The sequence below is a fragment of the Prionailurus viverrinus genome, chromosome D4, assembly GCF_022837055.1.
Source record: "Prionailurus viverrinus isolate Anna chromosome D4, UM_Priviv_1.0, whole genome shotgun sequence".
Taxonomy (NCBI): domain Eukaryota; kingdom Metazoa; phylum Chordata; class Mammalia; order Carnivora; family Felidae; genus Prionailurus; species Prionailurus viverrinus.
The window spans coordinates 81,148,055-81,165,665 of NC_062573.1; the positions used below are offsets into that span (position 1 = coordinate 81,148,055).

The following is a 17,611-nucleotide window of genomic DNA, read 5'->3' on the forward strand; positions in this document are numbered from 1 at the left end:
TGAGCTTAGGAAGGGTGTTCTCTCTACTTAGCTTTTCTTAAGTTCAGCTTAACATCACTAGTATTTATAACTCGCTAGGGTAATATCTTTCCACCAGTAACAGCGACATTTATTTGTATTAGGAGAAAGTTGGGGGGCACCTGGGTGGCTCAGTCGGCTGAGCGTTTGACTGTAGATTTTGGCTCCAGTCATGATCTTGCGGTTTGTGGGTTCGAGCCCCGAAGTCGGGCTCTGTGCCAACAGCACGGAGCCTGCTTGGGACGCTCTCTCTCTCTCTGCGCTGCCCTGCCCCCCACTTCCAAAATAAATAAATAAACAACTTCTTTAAAAAAGAAGATAGGTGACTGACAGCGACAGAGATAAAGAGAGAGAAATGGAACCTGGCACACACCCCACCCCGGCAATTTCACGTCAAGGAATTCATTATAAGGAAATAACTGCGGCAATGTGTATAGTTACAAACATTCTCATAACCGTTCCAAACCTGGGAAAGTCAGCTATACCGGTGAGTAAGCAATTTCCTCTCTGCTGGGAACCCCCCTTGCTCCAACGCTCAGCCGGGCGATGCTGGGGCAAACCGGCCGCTTGTCGAGCCGCTCGGGCAGGCCCCACCGCTGGAGGGCGCCGGGGAGCGGCTGCAAGCCGGGAAGGGAGGCCAGGCCCGGCTCCCAGGGCTGCCATCTACGGCTGTCAATGCCACCCCAGCAACCACTCTTCACCTTCCGAGTGACAGAGGTACCGGGTTTATAGTGTTCCTCCCATAACCGCAGAGCTAGCCTCCTGCGCCCCACTCACACCTCCCAGCACTAGCTGGCCAGAGGGCCCCGCTCAGAACTCTGGGACTTGCCCCACAGGACCCTTCCTCCAAGCTCCCGGGTCACCAGCGGTGAGTGGTGTCAATCCCGTGTCCCTTTTACCTTAAGTCCTTCAACCCGTTTGGCTTTACTTTAAAACATTAAATCTTTTGGGGCGGCTGGGTGTGTCAGTGGGTGGAGCGTCTGACTCTCGATGTCGGCTCGGATCACGATCTCACGGTTCAGTAGTTCGAGCCCCAGGTTGGGCCCTTTGCCGAAAGCGTGGAGCCTGCTTGGGATTCTCTCGCTCCCTCTGCCCCTCCCCCGCCCACACAGGTGCATGTGCTCTCTCTCGTGCTCTCTCTCTCTCTCAAAATATAAATAAACTTCAAAAAAATAAAAGATTAAATCTGTTTACTAAAATAACATGTGCAGTCTGTTTTCCCGACTGAACTCTGACTACTGTATCAGTGAAGTGCCCAACAACAGGAAAATGACCAAATTATGGTGCTTCCATATGGTGGACTGCAGTGAAGCCGTGAAAATCTGCCTGGTGTAAGAATACTTAAGGATGTGAGAAACATTCCCAGGGTATGTGAGGTGAAGAGGGAAAGGTGCAAAGTGATATGCAGTCTTTTAACATTAAAATTATGTGGGTGTGGGTATGTGTATACAGAAGAACATGCTCAAAAAAAAATGAGTCATGCTCATCTCTAGATAATAAGAATGACAGGCAATTTTTATTTTCTCCTTTTTGCTTATCTGTATTTTCTAATTTTCTAAAATGAATACTTTTGCCATAAGAAAAAACAATAAATCTGTTACTTTAAAAAGTTAACACTTGGGGCCCCTGGGTGGCTCAGTTGGTTAAGCGGCTGACTTCGGCTCAGGTCATGACCTCGTGGTCTGTGAGTTTGAGCCCCGCGTCAGGCTCTGGGCTGACAGCTCAGAGCCTGGAGCCTGCTTCGGATTCTGTGTCTCCCTCTCTCTGCCCTTCCCCTGCTCGTGCTCTGTCTCTCTCTCTCTCTCTCAAAAATAAACATTAAAAAAATTTAAAAAATAAAAAGTTAACACTTAAAGGAAGACCTATATTAGGAGATCAAAGCAAGATTAATATGATGGAGTGGAAAAGAAAGATAAACTGAAAAATCACCATGCACCCACATCAGCCTGGAAAAAATAGCAGGTAAGTAAGGAAATACTGGGGCGCCTGGGTGGCTCAGTTGGTAAAGTATCTGACTCTTGATTTTGGCTCAGGCCATGATCTCATGGTTCGTGAGTTCAAGCCCCGCATGGGGCTTTGCGCTGACAGCACAGAGCTGGCTTGGGATTCTCTCTCTCTCCCTTTCTGCCCCCTCCCTCTTTCAAAATAAACAAATGCTTTTTTTTTAAATAAGGAAAACCTAAAAAGCAGCTGATGCCTTCCTTAAATTAATCATTGGCCTCCCATTATATGAGTTATGATGCCCACAGGATTGATGGATTTGCACAGATTAGTGACCCTTTTCATTCAGTACCCCCTTAACCCACAGCCTACATTTTCAAGGATTTTCCAGGACACCAGGCAAGATCTGGGATGACAAGCAAAGCACCTGAAGAAGCTTTACCAATTACATTCACCCATGCTCCATATTGTTCTAGAAAGGATTTTAATGGTTAAAAATTATGAGCCACAAGGTAAAAGAAACACCAAAAGTACTCAGGATGACGGGAAATCGGGGCTGAACAAGAATGCCCGAGACCCTTCCCGGTCACCAAAGACGGCCCCAAATACAACTCGGAGCAGCAGCCTCAGCCAAGAGGGAAGGAACACTCATATTCACAAGCTCAAGAGCAAAAGCCATGAAACAATAGCAAATAAGCTAACCAGCCTACTTCTGTCAAACTTGTGACTTTGGCTTTTGTATCGCTTTTCTGTCCGCTCCACCACAGACCAGAAGGAACCCATGTCAGACACAGTCTAATGGGGCAGGCTGAACAGTCCGAATACAGAAACTCAAACCCAGCCAGGAGTCTCCAGGTTTCTACTCATCCAGTTGCATCTAAACTTGGTAACTGAGTTTGAGCTGAGAACATTCTGCGGAGAAAATTCCTGACAGATCTACTACTGGCTTCTTGATTATACTTACAAGAAACCTGTTTCTATGCAGGAACACGCGTTCTCTGATGGCTGTCCGTGTGGAAAACTCTATTTTGGGAGCAATGCCCTAAAAATGAAATAGCATAAAGGAAGCAAATAAATTACTGGAAACAGATTCTTCGCCCATTCCATTCTAACTTGAAAGCCTGTAAGAACCTAATTACTCTTTTGTGTGGTTGGCATAACCCACACATATCACCTAAAATATATACATATGGGGCACCTGGGGGGCTCAGTTGGTTAAACATATGATCTCAGCTCAGGTCATGATCTCACGGTCCGTGAGTTCGAGCCCCGTGTCGGGCTCTCTGCTGACAGCCCAGAGCGTGGAGCCTGCTTCGGATTCTGTGTCTCCCTCTCTCTCTCTGCCCCTCCCCCTGCTTGCACTCTGTCTCTGTCTCTCTCAAAAATAAATAAACATTAAAAAATTAAAACACTGAACCACAGAATTGAGTGAGATTATCTAGGATTATCTGGGATAGACAGAGGTTCTCCTTCCTTGCCTACTTGCTTTGAAAAACGTGCTTCGTATCTTATACCAAATATTTATGCTCATTAGATCTATTTCCAAACTCCCCATTTCGTGTCATTGACACTTTTCTGGGGATCGGTGCCATACTGAATAATACACAGACACACACACACTCAGTAATAACAAGGAACAAAGTACAGGTGCACACAATCACATGGGTGACTGTCCAAGGCATTTTTCTAAGTGAAAGGAGCCAATCTCAAAAGGGTGCAGACCATATAATTCCCTTTACGTGACCTTCTGAAAAAGACAGAACTACAGTGATGGAGAGCAGACCAGCGGTGAGGGGTAAGGGAGAGGTTGCACCTATAAAGGGATAAAGGGAGGAGATTTGGGGGTTGATGGGAGAGCTCCACATCCTGATCACGGTGGTGGTTTCACAAATCTATACATGTGTTAACATTCGTGTAACCGTGTATCAGAAAAATCAATTTACCGCACGGTCATTTAAAAAATACAATTATCTGGGCACCTGGCTGGCTCAGCCAATGGAGCGTGCGACTTTTGACGTTGGGGTTGCGAGTTTGAGCCCCATGTCGGGTGTAGGGATTACTTAACCATAAACGCTTTTAATTGATAAATAAATAAAATAAAAATACCATTATCTTTCTAAAAAAGACTGAGGCTTTAGAGAGACAGAAAGCAGTTTTCCCAAGGTCCCGTGGCTTCTAGATGGCAAAACAGGAACAGAACTGGATCTGATCGAGTCACAGGATCTCCGACTGACCTCATAGACTCACCTGCAGCCATCGCTCCCTCCCCCCCTCCCCCGCCCAGCAGGACCCTCTGCTCTTCCCTCCCCCAGACACCATCACCTGGCCAGGTGTTCCTTGTCCCGGGTGTGCCTTCCCTTTCTTCATCTCCTGTCCAAGCCCCAGTCGCCTCTCAAAGCCCGCCCTCCCCCTCACTCCTCCGGGCTGTGAAAGCTCATTCTCATTATAGGACGTAGTAAGTAAGAAGGATCTGCATCAGCTGAAGCCCCAGGGGGAGAAGATACCGACAAGTACTGTATCTTTACAGTGAGGGACTTTCACGCAATCTCATTTAACCCTCCCACCACCTGGGTAGCACACAGTCCTATCCCCATTTTATCCAACGAGCTTGGAGAGGTTAAGGTCTGTCCACTGTGACGCAGCTGGGGATTGGTGGAGCCAGGAGTCAGCTTGTTTCCTGGGCATTTATTCACTCCTATGCACGTTCATTCTTGTGCGTTCATCTTGTCCACAGAACATGTCCTTACAGGCACAGCCTAGATCCTCAGCTCCTTTTTTTCTTTTTTCTTTTTTTTTGCCTCTAGAATGTGGTATGCCCATACAAGCGGTAGGCTTGGGCCAGAGACTCAAGATTTCTGGGCTTACAAACACATGAGCCCAATTGCTGCCAAGTTAGAAAATCCGGGGGGGGGGGGGGGGGGGGGAAGGGTGGTGGTGGGGGGTGGAGACATCTGGCAAACAGCGTACAATGACGTGACCTGCTCAGCCTCACCTCCAGCTATGAGACTGCCCACCGGAGAGGAGACTGGGGGAAGCTCCAAGGTCCACAGCGCTGTTGGTTAGAATCACGAGACCTCGTGTGTGCCAGACCTCAGGTCCCCCGTGGCCCAGCCGTCTGAGCCTGAGCACGTCCCCACGTGGGCCACAGACTCGTGCACTTTTTCATGGCCTCACAAGGAGGCAGCATCATCATTTGAATGACAATTTAATAAACCACAACAGGTCACGTTTACCGTGAACCTAACTATATGCCAGATAGCATGCTAAACGCTGTACATATATCCAACCCTCGCAATAACCCTACAGGGGAAGTACTGTTATCAGTCCATTTTACAGCTGGGAACCTAAGGTAAACAGAAAGCAATTTACCCAAAGTCACAGTAATGAGTGACATAGCCGGGACTGAACCCAGACAGTCCGAGTCCACGCTTCGCACGTGTGGCTGCCTAGCAGGACTTCAAACCGCTGTTACACTTTGCCTGGAGAGGAGGAGGGAGGTGCCCCACCAGCAAGGAATCCACACCCCGTAACACATTCCTGTTCGCCTCATATAACCTCGACGCCTGACAGTGACTGACAGATAATAAGGAAGAACGTATTTTCTTGTTCACAGGAGCACTGATTTTAGTGTAAAAGTTTAGAGCTGAAATTTACAGGGTATATCTTGTCCAATTTCCTTAGCAACAGGATGAGGGCAATGATGGTTAGGTCAAGAAATGGATTTAACAGTACGACTTTTCTAGAATCATGGCCCTAAAGAAAAAATGAAATTATTAACTAAAAGTTAACAATGAAGAAATAATAATATTCCTTCTGCTTACTTTACAATCTTCACCTAACAAGAAAACAAATTATATTTAAAAAAAAAATTCTTGGGGCACCTGGGTGGCTCAGTCAGTTAAGTGTCTGACTCTTTAATTTCAGCTCAGGTCATGATCTCCCAGTTTATGACTTTGAGCCCCGAATTGGGCTCTGCACTCTCTACTTGGGATTCTCTCTCTCCCTCTTCCACTGCCCCTCCCCCCCCCAAAAATAATTAAATTAAAAAAAAATTCTTAATCTCAGCAGGAAAAGGGGGGAGAAACAGCGGTTAAGGTATCAAGTGAAATAAAACGAAATACAGAAATACAAAGGAAAAGTCACATTTTCGTGAAGGAAATAAGTCTACTTCTTAATGAATTAACAACTTAGAGAAAACAAGTGAATGATTTGCCTGACCCACACATGTACACACTCAAGTTCTATGATACGAATGTAGAGAAAGTAGACAATGGGCTGAAATAAACACGAGAGAATTAGCGTCTCACAGTCACCAAGATTCCAGACTTTGAAGTCTGACAGATGAGCATGCCCCATCATTCATCGGCCCTGTGTCTTCAAGCCCATTCTTTTTTTTTTCAATATTTTAAAAGTTTATTCATTTTGAGAGAGACATAGACAGCATGAGTAGGGGAGGGGCAGAGAGAGAGAGAGAATCCCAAGCAGGCTGTGTACCGTCAGCACAGAGCCTGATGTGGGGCTCGATCTCATGAAACCGTGAGATCCTGACCTGAGCCAAAACCGAGAGTCAGACACTTAACCGACTGAGCACCTTCTTAAACTCCCTGTGCCACCTTACCCATCAGTAAAATGAGGAAAAAACTGAGAGCCACCTTGCAGGGTCAAGGAGGACTGCACGAGATAACCTGTAACAAACTCAGCACAGTACCTGGCATCTAGCGAGCGGGCACTGAATGTCTGCTACCACTAAAACTGTGGCACCTGGCTTTATGTTGCTTTATAGAACATTTGAGAGAAATTGAGCTCCGCTATCTTTTTAGAAATTGTTTAAAACATAGTTTCATTAACTTCACTGACACTTTACCTCTAATGCCTGCCGATCTTTCCCTGCGGTTTTAAAGCCCTTTCTCTGCATTTACAAAAAACTATAAACACAACTTCCTATATGTTCTTCTTCCTACTTATGCCCATAAAGTTAAACAGAGACAACACTTGAGAAAATATAAGAACGTGTGTTTCTCCTCGTCTCGAGACTCAGCTGGATACCAGCTCAGTGTTTGTGGATAGCTTTTCCGTGATAGAAAACTCAGGCAAACCGAAGTTAATATGAGGAATATCCTTCACGTGATTCTCGCCAGTTTTGATCCTTTTAGCTCCTGAAGAGAAATATGCCAATAACTCAATATGATAAAGGCAAACATTCTCATGAGTATGATGGATATAGGTGATATACAAAGAGTATCTCGGAGGGGGAAAAAAATGGCGTCAGTGATATTCACCAAACCCTCAAAGATTATGGAGGGTTTAGAGTTACGGACATTAGCAATTCTGAGGAGGACAACTTTTGATGAAAGTTTGCCATTTGAAGTATTAGAACTAGAAGTTCTGTCGTCATAAACATCACAGAAGTAAGGGTCCTGCGTGTTGTATATTCTACACAGTACTCTCAACAAAATGGGAGGCAATAACATTTTATTAAGTGATAGTAACAGAGATTCATGGGCAAGTAACAGAAAAGTTGAGTATTAAATATGCTTTTTATAATTCATAAAGGTGCGGCCCTTAAAAGAGAGGCCATCCAGGCAACAGAAATGTTGAGAAAACCATCTGAGTTGCTGTGAGGTTAGAAACTATCACAAGATATCATCAAAATGAATATTTTGAATTTGGGTTCAGGCAATGCCCCCAAAACAGACTGTCATCTGAATCACTGCTGTGTCTTTTAAGATCCTTCAATAATATCACTGTGAACCTCTGTCTCTTTCCCTTCCGTTAAGTAGAGACTGTGATAGCTGCCTTGGCTGACATGAGAACTCTGAGGAAAATAACATATCTTATGAAGAACCGAAAGCTCAAAATAAATGAGAGGTGACATTGTTACTATTACGACTGTATTTTGCTTTCATCATTACTACTAAAACAATAGTTTCAATTAAATAAACTGGTACAGGGGCTCCTGGGTGGCTGAGTCAGTTAAGGGTCCGACTTCAGCCCAGGTCGTGATCTCACGGTCTGTGAGTTCAAGCCCCGTGTTGGACTCTGTGCTGACAGCTCGGAGCCTGGAGCCTCCTTCGGATTCTGTGTCTCCCTCTCTCTCTGCCCCTCTCCTGCTTGCACTGTCTCTCTAACTCTCTCAAAAATAAATAAAACATTTAATAAAAAACAAACCAGTATCAAATCTTTCAGTTAGTCTGCATTCAGAGAAGGTGGAAAAAACATCCTTCTAAGTATGTGACAGTGTGACTATGCAATGATTTACCTGGCTAGGTAAGATCCCCACCTCTCAGACCAGTATAATTGGTATTTTGAATGGGGCATCTAAACGGGGCTGCTAAACAGAACAAGGGAACTAACCCAGATGGAAGTGATCTGCCCAAGAGCATCCCCTATTGGAAATAAAATGTCCAGGTCGCAAGAATCTCTCCCAGAAGTCCAGTGGGGCATGAATCACTTACTGGAAAACCTGCAAATGTCTTCATGAGCACCTGCCTGTACATGCCAGGGAGCGAAGGTGTCAGCTTGGGCTCAGGGAAAAGAAAATCTCGTGTGTTTTCTTCATAGCAGGCCAACTCTTCCCATGCTAGAATGCAAGGAGAAAAACCATAAGTAGATTTACGTTCTGAAAATGATCTACTTCTTGAGTTTAACAAAATAAAAGCTCAGACAGGTGATGGCAGAGAAGGCACTCAGATAAAAGTAGACATTTTGGGGCACCTGGGTGGCTCATTTGGTTAAGCATCAGACTTCAGCTCAGGTCATGATCTCACGGTTTGTGAGTTCAAGCCCCGCATCAGGCTCTGTGCTGACAGCTCGGAGCCTGGACTCTGCTTCAGATTCTATGTCTCCCTGTCTCTGCCCCTCCCTTGCTCACACTCGGGGTGAGCTCAAAATAATAATAAATAATATTTATTTATATAAATAAAAATGTTTATTTTTATTTATATAAAAATATGTATTTATTATAATAAAATAATAAATGCTCAAAAATAATAAATAAACATTAAAAAAATAAACATTTTGATTAAAGCACCTCTTATTTAAGAGGCAAAGTAGAAAACACTTCTACTGGTTCTTATCTCATGGATAAAATTTAAAAGTCTTCCGAACTCACAACAGAGAGAGACAAAAATATCTAAAGGATTACTCCACAAGACAGAACAAAGAGAAAAATCTCTTTTCATCCATCTGTCTGTCCATCCATCCATGCAACCACCCATCCTTTCCTTCCACATGTTTTCCAAGGACACACTTTGGGCCAGGTCCTAGGGACAGAACAGGAACAAAGCAGACAGCGCCCTGTTCACACAAAGCTTACAGCATAGACTGGGGCTCGACGTGTCCTCTGATGCAGAGACACCAGTATCCTGATGGCCCCCAGAACAGCCGAGGCTGTGGTTCTTAGCACGGTTGGTACCAGCCTCAGGGACACTTCCAAAATTTGTGGGGACATGTCATGGGCAGGAGCCAAGGTGCCAGGGTCAAGACGTTGCAACACTCAAGACACTCCTGCACAACATTCTAACATCATAACCGACATTCTTTTAGGCGAGAAGCTAATTCTTCCCTTATAATTAGTGAAGCCTGGAACCTCACGGCTACATGTAAACACAAAGCACTTTCTCTGCATGGTTTTATTTTTTTTTTAATGTTTTTATTTATTTTTGAGACAGAGAGAGACAGAGCATGAACGGGGAGGGTCAGAGAGAGAGGGGACACAGAATCTGAAGCAGGCTCCAGGCTCTGAGCTGTCAGCACAGAGCCCAACGCGGGGCTCGAACTCACAGACCGTGAGATCATGACCTGAGCCAAAGTCGGCTGCTTAACCGACTGAGCCACCCAGGCGCCCCACTCTGCATGGTTTTAAAATACACTAAATTTTCGGGAATGCAGGTACCATGTGAATTAAGGGACCGTCGTACTTGACTGTGTTTGGGTCTTTACTGAGCCCCTACCGGCAGTTTGAAAACCATGCCACATCTAAATACTTCTTTGTGCCCACCATTTATGTATTGATACGCTATCGTTTTATTTTAAACCATTTTCCTTTTATTTCTCCATTGGCAGTGATTTGCTTCAGTTGGTTATATTAACCATCAATATCATTTCAGATTTCAGTCTGACGAAAGGGATGTTCCCAAACACTCATTACCAAAAGATCTGGGGGCTACGAGGACCGAGAATCACTGAGCGAAGGACGGAGAAGCTGCCGTCTGAACGCTCCTCGTCTACACAGCAGGTGCGACACAAGAGGTTCAGACTAAGAGTGGCCTCTGTATGGCACACCGCCACAGAAGAGACTATGGTCAACCAGGTAGCTTTACTGTTTGGTGACTACCATTCTGTTTGTGAGAAGAAGTCTGATGAGGGTGGATTTCTGGCACATCGATGGCAGAAAACACCTGACATTATCACATATAATGGACCAATGTCTTCCTACTTATTCTTTAATACGGATGTTTGGGGGGCGCCTGGGGGGCTCAGTCAGTTAAGTGTCTGACTTCTGCTCAGGTCATGATCTCACAGTCCGTGAGTTCGAGCCCCCTGTCGGGATCTGTGCTGACGGCTCGGAGCCTGGAGCCTGTTTCAGATTCTGTGTCTCCCTCTCTCTCTGCCCCTCCCCTGCTCATCTCTCTCTCTCTCTTTCAAAAATATATAAAACATTTTTTAAAAATTAAAATAAATAAATATGAATGTTTGGGTTCTAATAAGGATCCATGTGCAAAAAGAACGCATTCTATGGTTTTCGTCATCAGATCATGTGTCCCCACCCTTCTCTCAGACGTGCTCAGGCCACAAGGGATTGATGATGTATCTCTCCCTCCTCCACCGCCGCGTCCTTCCTCTGCCGGTGCTGTTTCTTCCAAAATGTCCTTTCTTCCTTCCCATCCTGTTGAGATCTCCTTCGTCCTTCAAGCTTCACGTCCAATGTCTCCTCATTGGAGGCGGGTGCTATCCCAGAATCAATCTTAGCATCAATCATTTCCCAGTCTTATCCTGGCCACCTTTTTTATCAGTGCTCCCTAGGAGGGGCATGGCCTCCCCACCTCTGCCGGCCAGCCAGACTTCCTCCAGTCTGAGGTCTCACAAGCGCAACCTGAAAATGGGAAGTGATGCGACGGTCTCCTCACCCGTCACCAGCAACGGAACACAGCTTTCTGCTGAGGTCCACGTACAGTGGGGAAGAACCGTGTCCAGATGCACACAGAGCTGGTTCAGATCCCTGCCCCACCCTTTACCAGCTGTGTGACCAGGAGCGCATTACGTCATCTCCTGACTTCAGGGGCCTCTTCGGGAAAACGTAAAAGTCATCGTAGTACCTGCCCCCTAGGGCTACTGTGAGGTCACGTGACATATACAAAGTGTCGAGCACTCGGACACCACCTGCCATTATCGTGTCCGCTCCATGACACCAACCCAGCAGGGGTACGAGGTACCAGGGCCACCCTGGTCTCTGGACGTCACGTGTTTTCAGTCACACGCTCCTACCAGGAACACCTGCGTGCCTGGGACGAGGCCTCACACACCGGGCTGTACCTTTTTCCTTTCATAGGTTTTTGGCTAGCTCTTGTCACTGCATCCAAAATGACAGCTACTGAGTCACTATCGCCGTCGTTAGCAAGAATGAAGATAAAAATAAGAGGTCAGAGAACTGGAGGCCTGCTCATCTACTACCTTTGGAATCACGGGGATGAAGGCACTGAAATTGGAGGAGATAGACAGAAGGCTTACGTCCTCAGTTCTCTCTCTGGTTCCATCACATTCTAGAGTCCTAACTGCTACCCAGTGTAAAAATGTTGGCACCCCACGAGGATGTTACAGCAAGAGCCTGGGTTCTACACAGGCTGAGCCATACTCATAGGCCACGTGCTATGTCTGAGGGAAATCCGTGTTCTTATAGGCTAATGGCACAGACAGACAACGACATCATCGATGCCGTCGATGAAAAACATTTCCCCTAAAAAGGAAAACGAATGAGGATTTCAAGAAAAAAAAAAACATTTTTTTTGAGAGAGAGAGAGATAAAGAGAGAGCACAAGCAGGGGAGAGGGGCAGAGGGGGAGAGAGAGAGAGAGAGAGAGACAGAGAGAGAGAGAATCTCAACAAGGCTCCACGCCCAGTGCAGAGGGGGCTCGATCCCATCACCCTGGGATCTTGACCTGAGGCGAAATCAAGAGTTGGATGCTCATCCAACTGAACCATCCAGGCGCCCCCAAAATCGATCATTTTAATAACAATATTGTATTGAAAACCTAACATTTATAGAGCACATCAGAATCGACAGCTTGCTTCCCACTATGGAGTCTCATTTGATGCCTTCTCTACCGATAAGGAAACTGAGGCTCTGTGAGTAGAAGACACTTATCATGATGCCACACGGCAAAGCAGGAATTCAAAACCATATTTTCCGAGGCAGGAGTTCTGTTCTTGCTGATGCCTGGTAAACACCACTACAAAGTATAAAACCAAACTCTGATTGAGGGAACAGGTGCCCACAGAAATGGCGATTTACAGCTGGACTGAATGTAACATGACTTATCCCCAAGTAGACATTTTTTCTCTAAGAGATCAGTAAAAAGAAAGCACCAAGCTCCCAGTCCAACAGGATTACACTGCTGCCCCCCTGTGTCCACTTGCTTTTTTCCCATCTTGGTAAACAAGAACCCGAGGCATCTTTACAGCTTCTAAGCCAAATCTTTGGACCCCTTCATTCTTTAGCAGTAAAGCTGTATGTAAATCTAAGCTACTTGTATCATTAACACATGGTCATAATATGTCTTTTGACTATCAGCGTGTTTGAAAGGAATGTGAATAAATATCAAACAATGAGGGGGCGCCTGGGTGGCTCAGCTCATGACGTCGCAGTCAGTGAGCTCAAGCCCTGCGTCGGGCGCTGTGCTGACAGCTCGGAGCCCGGAGCCCGCTTCGGATTCTGTGTCTCCCTCTCTCTCTGCCCCTCCCCTGCCTGCACTGTCTCTCTCTCTCAAAAATAAACAAACATTAAAAAAATTTTTTAAGGAATCAAACAATAAAATAACATCTACAGCAAAATGAAAAGGTAACAATTCAGCCAAGTGAAGGGCTGGTCCCTGTGAACCTACATGTGACCCATGTGACCCTACGGTGCAGCCTACAATGAGACAAATCATTTTTACTTAATTATCTGCTATCGAGACCCAGCAGAGCAAAAGGGCTTACAATCACCCTTCCGCCTGGCACCACTGGTGGGAGGCCAGAAGCACACTGTGGGGCACGTTCCGGGCACACCCTCAATGAACACGTCGGAAGAACTAACGGATTCGTCTCCAATGCATCTGAAGCTGAGTGAAATTATTTTGAGCAATTCTAACTTCATTCCACTACGATTACAATCTGAAATTGAAGGACCGTAGACAAAAGGAAAACACGTCTCATACAGCCTCCACTTTGTATCTGAGTAACTTCTGAGTTATAAACAGTACGTGTGTACCCAGCCTCAGTATTCTCCAATCATCATGGCTTCGAGCTATTCTTGCAACCCACTCACAGATGGATTTCTGGTCTTGTGGAAAACACATGGTTGGGGCACCCGGGTGGCTCAGTCGGCTGAGCATCTGACTCTTGATTTTGGCTCAGATCATGATCCCGGGGTCGTGGGGTGGAGCCCCATGTCAGACTCCACGCTGAGCGAGGAGTCTCTTGATCTCTCCCTGTCTCTCTGCCCCTCTCCCCTGCTCACGCTCTCTCTCTCTCTCTCTCTCTCTCGAAATGAAAAAAAAAAGAACATATGGCAATCTAAGATATATTAAACTTTAAAAAGCAAGCTGCAGAATATGTATATTCAACCAATATGTATACTAAACATACATATGATAAATACTAGATATATATAGCACATGTATGTATATGTATGTATATATATGCATGTATGTATTTTAGATTTTAAATGCATTACATATACTAAATGCATTTTAAAACATCTGAAAATTATTAGTAATTGTTGTCAGGAGCTGTTGATGAATGTGGCTTTTGACTTTTTATTTTATATAACTTTGTGTTAGTTTAATTTTTGCAGTGAGAGTATGTAGGTATTGGGTTATTTTTTTTAATTCGTGCAGAATTAAATAAGACCAAAATGAGTCTGCTCCTATTTTATTAACATACTGAAGTATAACTTGCCAGTTAGCATTGATATATGTTTGAACATAAAACTAGGTCAAATAAGGAAAAAAAAAACGTGGAAAAAAATTCAATGCCCTGATTTTAGCCTGTCACTTTTAGGCTGAAAAATATTCAGTAAGAATTTCTGGAAAGCCAGGAAGAGGCACCACTGGCCTTCCTTCTCTTCTGTCTACCTAAGAAAGCCCTAACACATACGAGGGTACCCGTCCTTAAATCCACAGAGAGTGGGGCACTTCTCTGTTTCGGGGCCTCCTCTGCCAGTGAGCCAAGAGGCAGAAGAGCTACAGATTTCTGGGTCCCCTCCATCCCTTGGGGCCTTGACCTGCCACAGGCAGGGCCACACCAGGCACAACTGTGATCCTCTTAAAAGCCTCCACAGCCACCTCTGCTTTAGCTCAGGAATCTGCCAGGCTCACTCTCCTTCCCTCATGCTTTCTTAAGAAGAAGAGAAAGGGGCGCCTGGGTGGCTCAGTCAGTTGAGCGTCCGACTGCAGCTCAGGTCACGATCTCGCGGTTTGTGGGTTTGAGCCCCGCGTCGGGCTCTGTGCTGACAGCTCGGAGCCTGGAGCCTGCTTCAGATTCTGTGTCTCCTTCTCTCTCTGCCTCCCCCCAGCCCCCACTCACACTCTGTCTCTCTCTCCTTCAAAAATAAACATTAAAAAAAAGTATTTTTAAAAGAAGAAAAATTCAAACAATAACATATCAGAACATACAACAAAACAGGGGGAATCCATACACAGTAAGCATAACTTATTAAAAACTTTGGTAAAAATATCAGGAAGTTATACCAAATGCAATGTTAACATCCAGACATCACTCCACAAGTAACCACGGGGCACAGAAAGTCACGTTGTACAGAGGAAAAGAAAGAAAACAAATCATGGGAAAATGGAAATTTTTTAAGAAGTAAATTTTAAATTTGAGGTTGTCACAAATCATGTCTGCAAAAAAGAAGAGGCCAGAAAATATAGTACAATATACTTTAAAGAAATTATTATATACTTTGCAAACATGATTAATTCAAACGTTAATATCCACCATTAGCTAGGATATGGGCAATGGACCTGCTGTATACACACTGCTGAACACAGTAATAATGGAAGCTTGCTGGCGATTGGCTTACTTCCAGGTTACAGATATGGATGGATGGTTTAGTCGAGTCCCCGCTTATCTATGGGGAATTATATACCAAGGTCCCCACAGCAGACAGTATTGAATCCTACATACACTACGTTTTTTCCTATACATACATACCTATTATAAAGTTGAATGTATAAGTTAGGCATAGTTAGAGATTCACAACAATAACTAGTAATAAAATAGAATAATCAGAACAACACACTGTAATCTCTGGCGAAATATCTTTTTTTAAATGTTTATTTGGGAGAAAGAGTGCAGGGGGAGAGAGAGAGAGAGTAAGGAGGGCAGAGGATCCGAAGTGGGCTCTGAGCCGTCAGCCCAGAGCCCGATGTGGGGCTCGAACTCAAAAACCGTGAGATCATGACTTGAGCTGAAGTCGGACACGTCACCAACTGAGCCACCCGGGTGGCTCTTGCGAAACATCTTATTGTCCTGTACTCACCCTTCTTGTGATAATGTGATTTGGATTTGAAAAACTGCCTACGTGATGAAATGGCACAAGGTGAGTGACCGAGTAGTCACGATTCAGTGTTAGGCTACTTCTGACCTTCTGACAAGGTCAGAAGGAGGATCGTCTGCTTGCAGACCATGGTTATGGCGGGTAACCAAAACTACAGGAAGCAAAACCCCAGACATGGGGGGACCACCGTCACTCTATTCCTTACAAATATACCAAGAGAAAAAATTAACCTTTTATTTTTACTTTTGAGAGAGAATGAGTGCGATCAGGGGAGGAACAAAAAGAGAGGGGGACAGAGGATCCGAAGCAGGCTCTGCGCTGATGACAGAGAGCCCAATGTGGGGCTCGAACTCACAAACCATGAGATTGCGACCTGAGCCGAAGTCAGAGGCTTAACTGACTAAGCCATCCAGGAGCCAGGAGAAAAAAATAATTTTTATAAATATGTGAAAGACAAGGAAAACCTACATGTTCAACAATATCAATTTAAGGATAATTAGAATATTCTGGAAAAACACATAGCTATTGAAAAAAGACAAACTACAGACAACAACGTACAGTCAAAAAAACCCAAATATTATGTCCCTACTGTTTAGAGACTTTTAAGGACACATAAGTAAATTAATGGAATTCTTTATTACAGTTAAAAAGAATGAGGTACCTCTAGGCTTTTAGAAATGACAACACAACAGTGATATTTGACGGGGGGAAGCCAATAAGAGAAGAAAATGTATGTGACACTATTATGTAGAATTTCCATATCTAGGTGTTCTGTCCACAGACAAATATCAAGAAACATGTTCACCAAATTATAAATAGAGGTTTTCTCATCATTTGGGAATGCTTTTTGCAGCAACTAAAAACCATAAAGCTATTTTCATCTTGGGAAGACAAAAGGCAAAAACCAGTAACAGCAAAAATCAAAAAAGAATTCTAAATGTTTCTGAGTTTTAATGTTTATTTCTTTTTGAGAGAGAGAGAGAGAGAGAGTGAACAAGGGAAGGAGGGGCAAAGAGAGAGGGAGACACAGAATCCAAAGCAGGCTCCAGGCTCCGAGCTGTCAGCACGGAGCCTGACGCGGGGCTCGAACTCATGAACCGTGAGATCATGACCTGAGCTGTAGTCAGACACTTAACCGACTGAGCCATCCAGGTGCCCCCTGAGTTTTAAATATTATCTCTCTCTCCCTCTCTCTCTCTCTCTCTCTCTCTCTCTCTCTCACACACACACACACACACACACACACACGACTAAAATCACCAGGTAACCAGCCACACTGAGAAACTACATAAGAGAACTGATGCCACCATGCAGAAGTTTAGCTCAGGTGCCCTGCCATTCGAGACACACAGGAAGCAGAGGCACCACAGAATGGTTTCCTCCTAAAGTCCCATGATTCTGGCAAGAACTGCTTCCGTAAAAGGGTCAGAGAGTAAATATTTTAGGCTTTGCAAGCCATGTGGTCATAACTACTCAACTCCAGCATAAACAAAGTCAGCCACAGACAATAAATGAAGCATGGCCGTGTTCCAGTAAAACTTTATGGACGATGAAATGTGGATTTTATATAATTTTATATAATTTTCACATCACAAAATACGCATGTTTTAAAATTTTTTTCCAACCCTTCAAAACGGCCAGAATGGAAGACAGTTTGGCAGTTCCTCAAAAAGTTAAACGTGGAGGTACCATAGGATACAGAAACTCTACTCCTAGGTATGAACCCAAGAGAATTGAAAACATGTACTCACACAACAACTTGTACGTGAATGTTGATAGCAGTGTCATTCATGATATGCAAAAAGTGGAAACAACTCAAACGTCCATCCACCAACCAACGAACGGGTAAACAAACTAGGCGCATCCGTATAAAAGCACATTATGCATCCGGAC

At 44.6% G+C, this 17,611-nt stretch overlaps 1 protein-coding gene across 6 annotated transcripts in view; it reads right to left on the reverse strand.

Moving 5' to 3' along the window:
• The window catches only part of SPATA6L (spermatogenesis associated 6 like), a 46,331-nt gene that overhangs the window by 16,765 nt on the left and 11,955 nt on the right, over positions 1-17,611 (reverse strand). For 5 of the 6 annotated variants that reach the window (XM_047831230.1, XM_047831229.1, XM_047831233.1 and 2 more), the window contains 2 exons: positions 8,415-8,539; positions 2,924-3,001 (listed from right to left, as the gene is read on the reverse strand). In XM_047831230.1, the coding sequence (XP_047687186.1) occupies positions 2,924-3,001; positions 8,415-8,539 (203 nt within the window). The remainder of the gene's footprint in view (positions 1-2,923; positions 3,002-8,414; positions 8,540-17,611) is intronic. The other variant, XM_047831231.1, reaches the window with a different exon arrangement.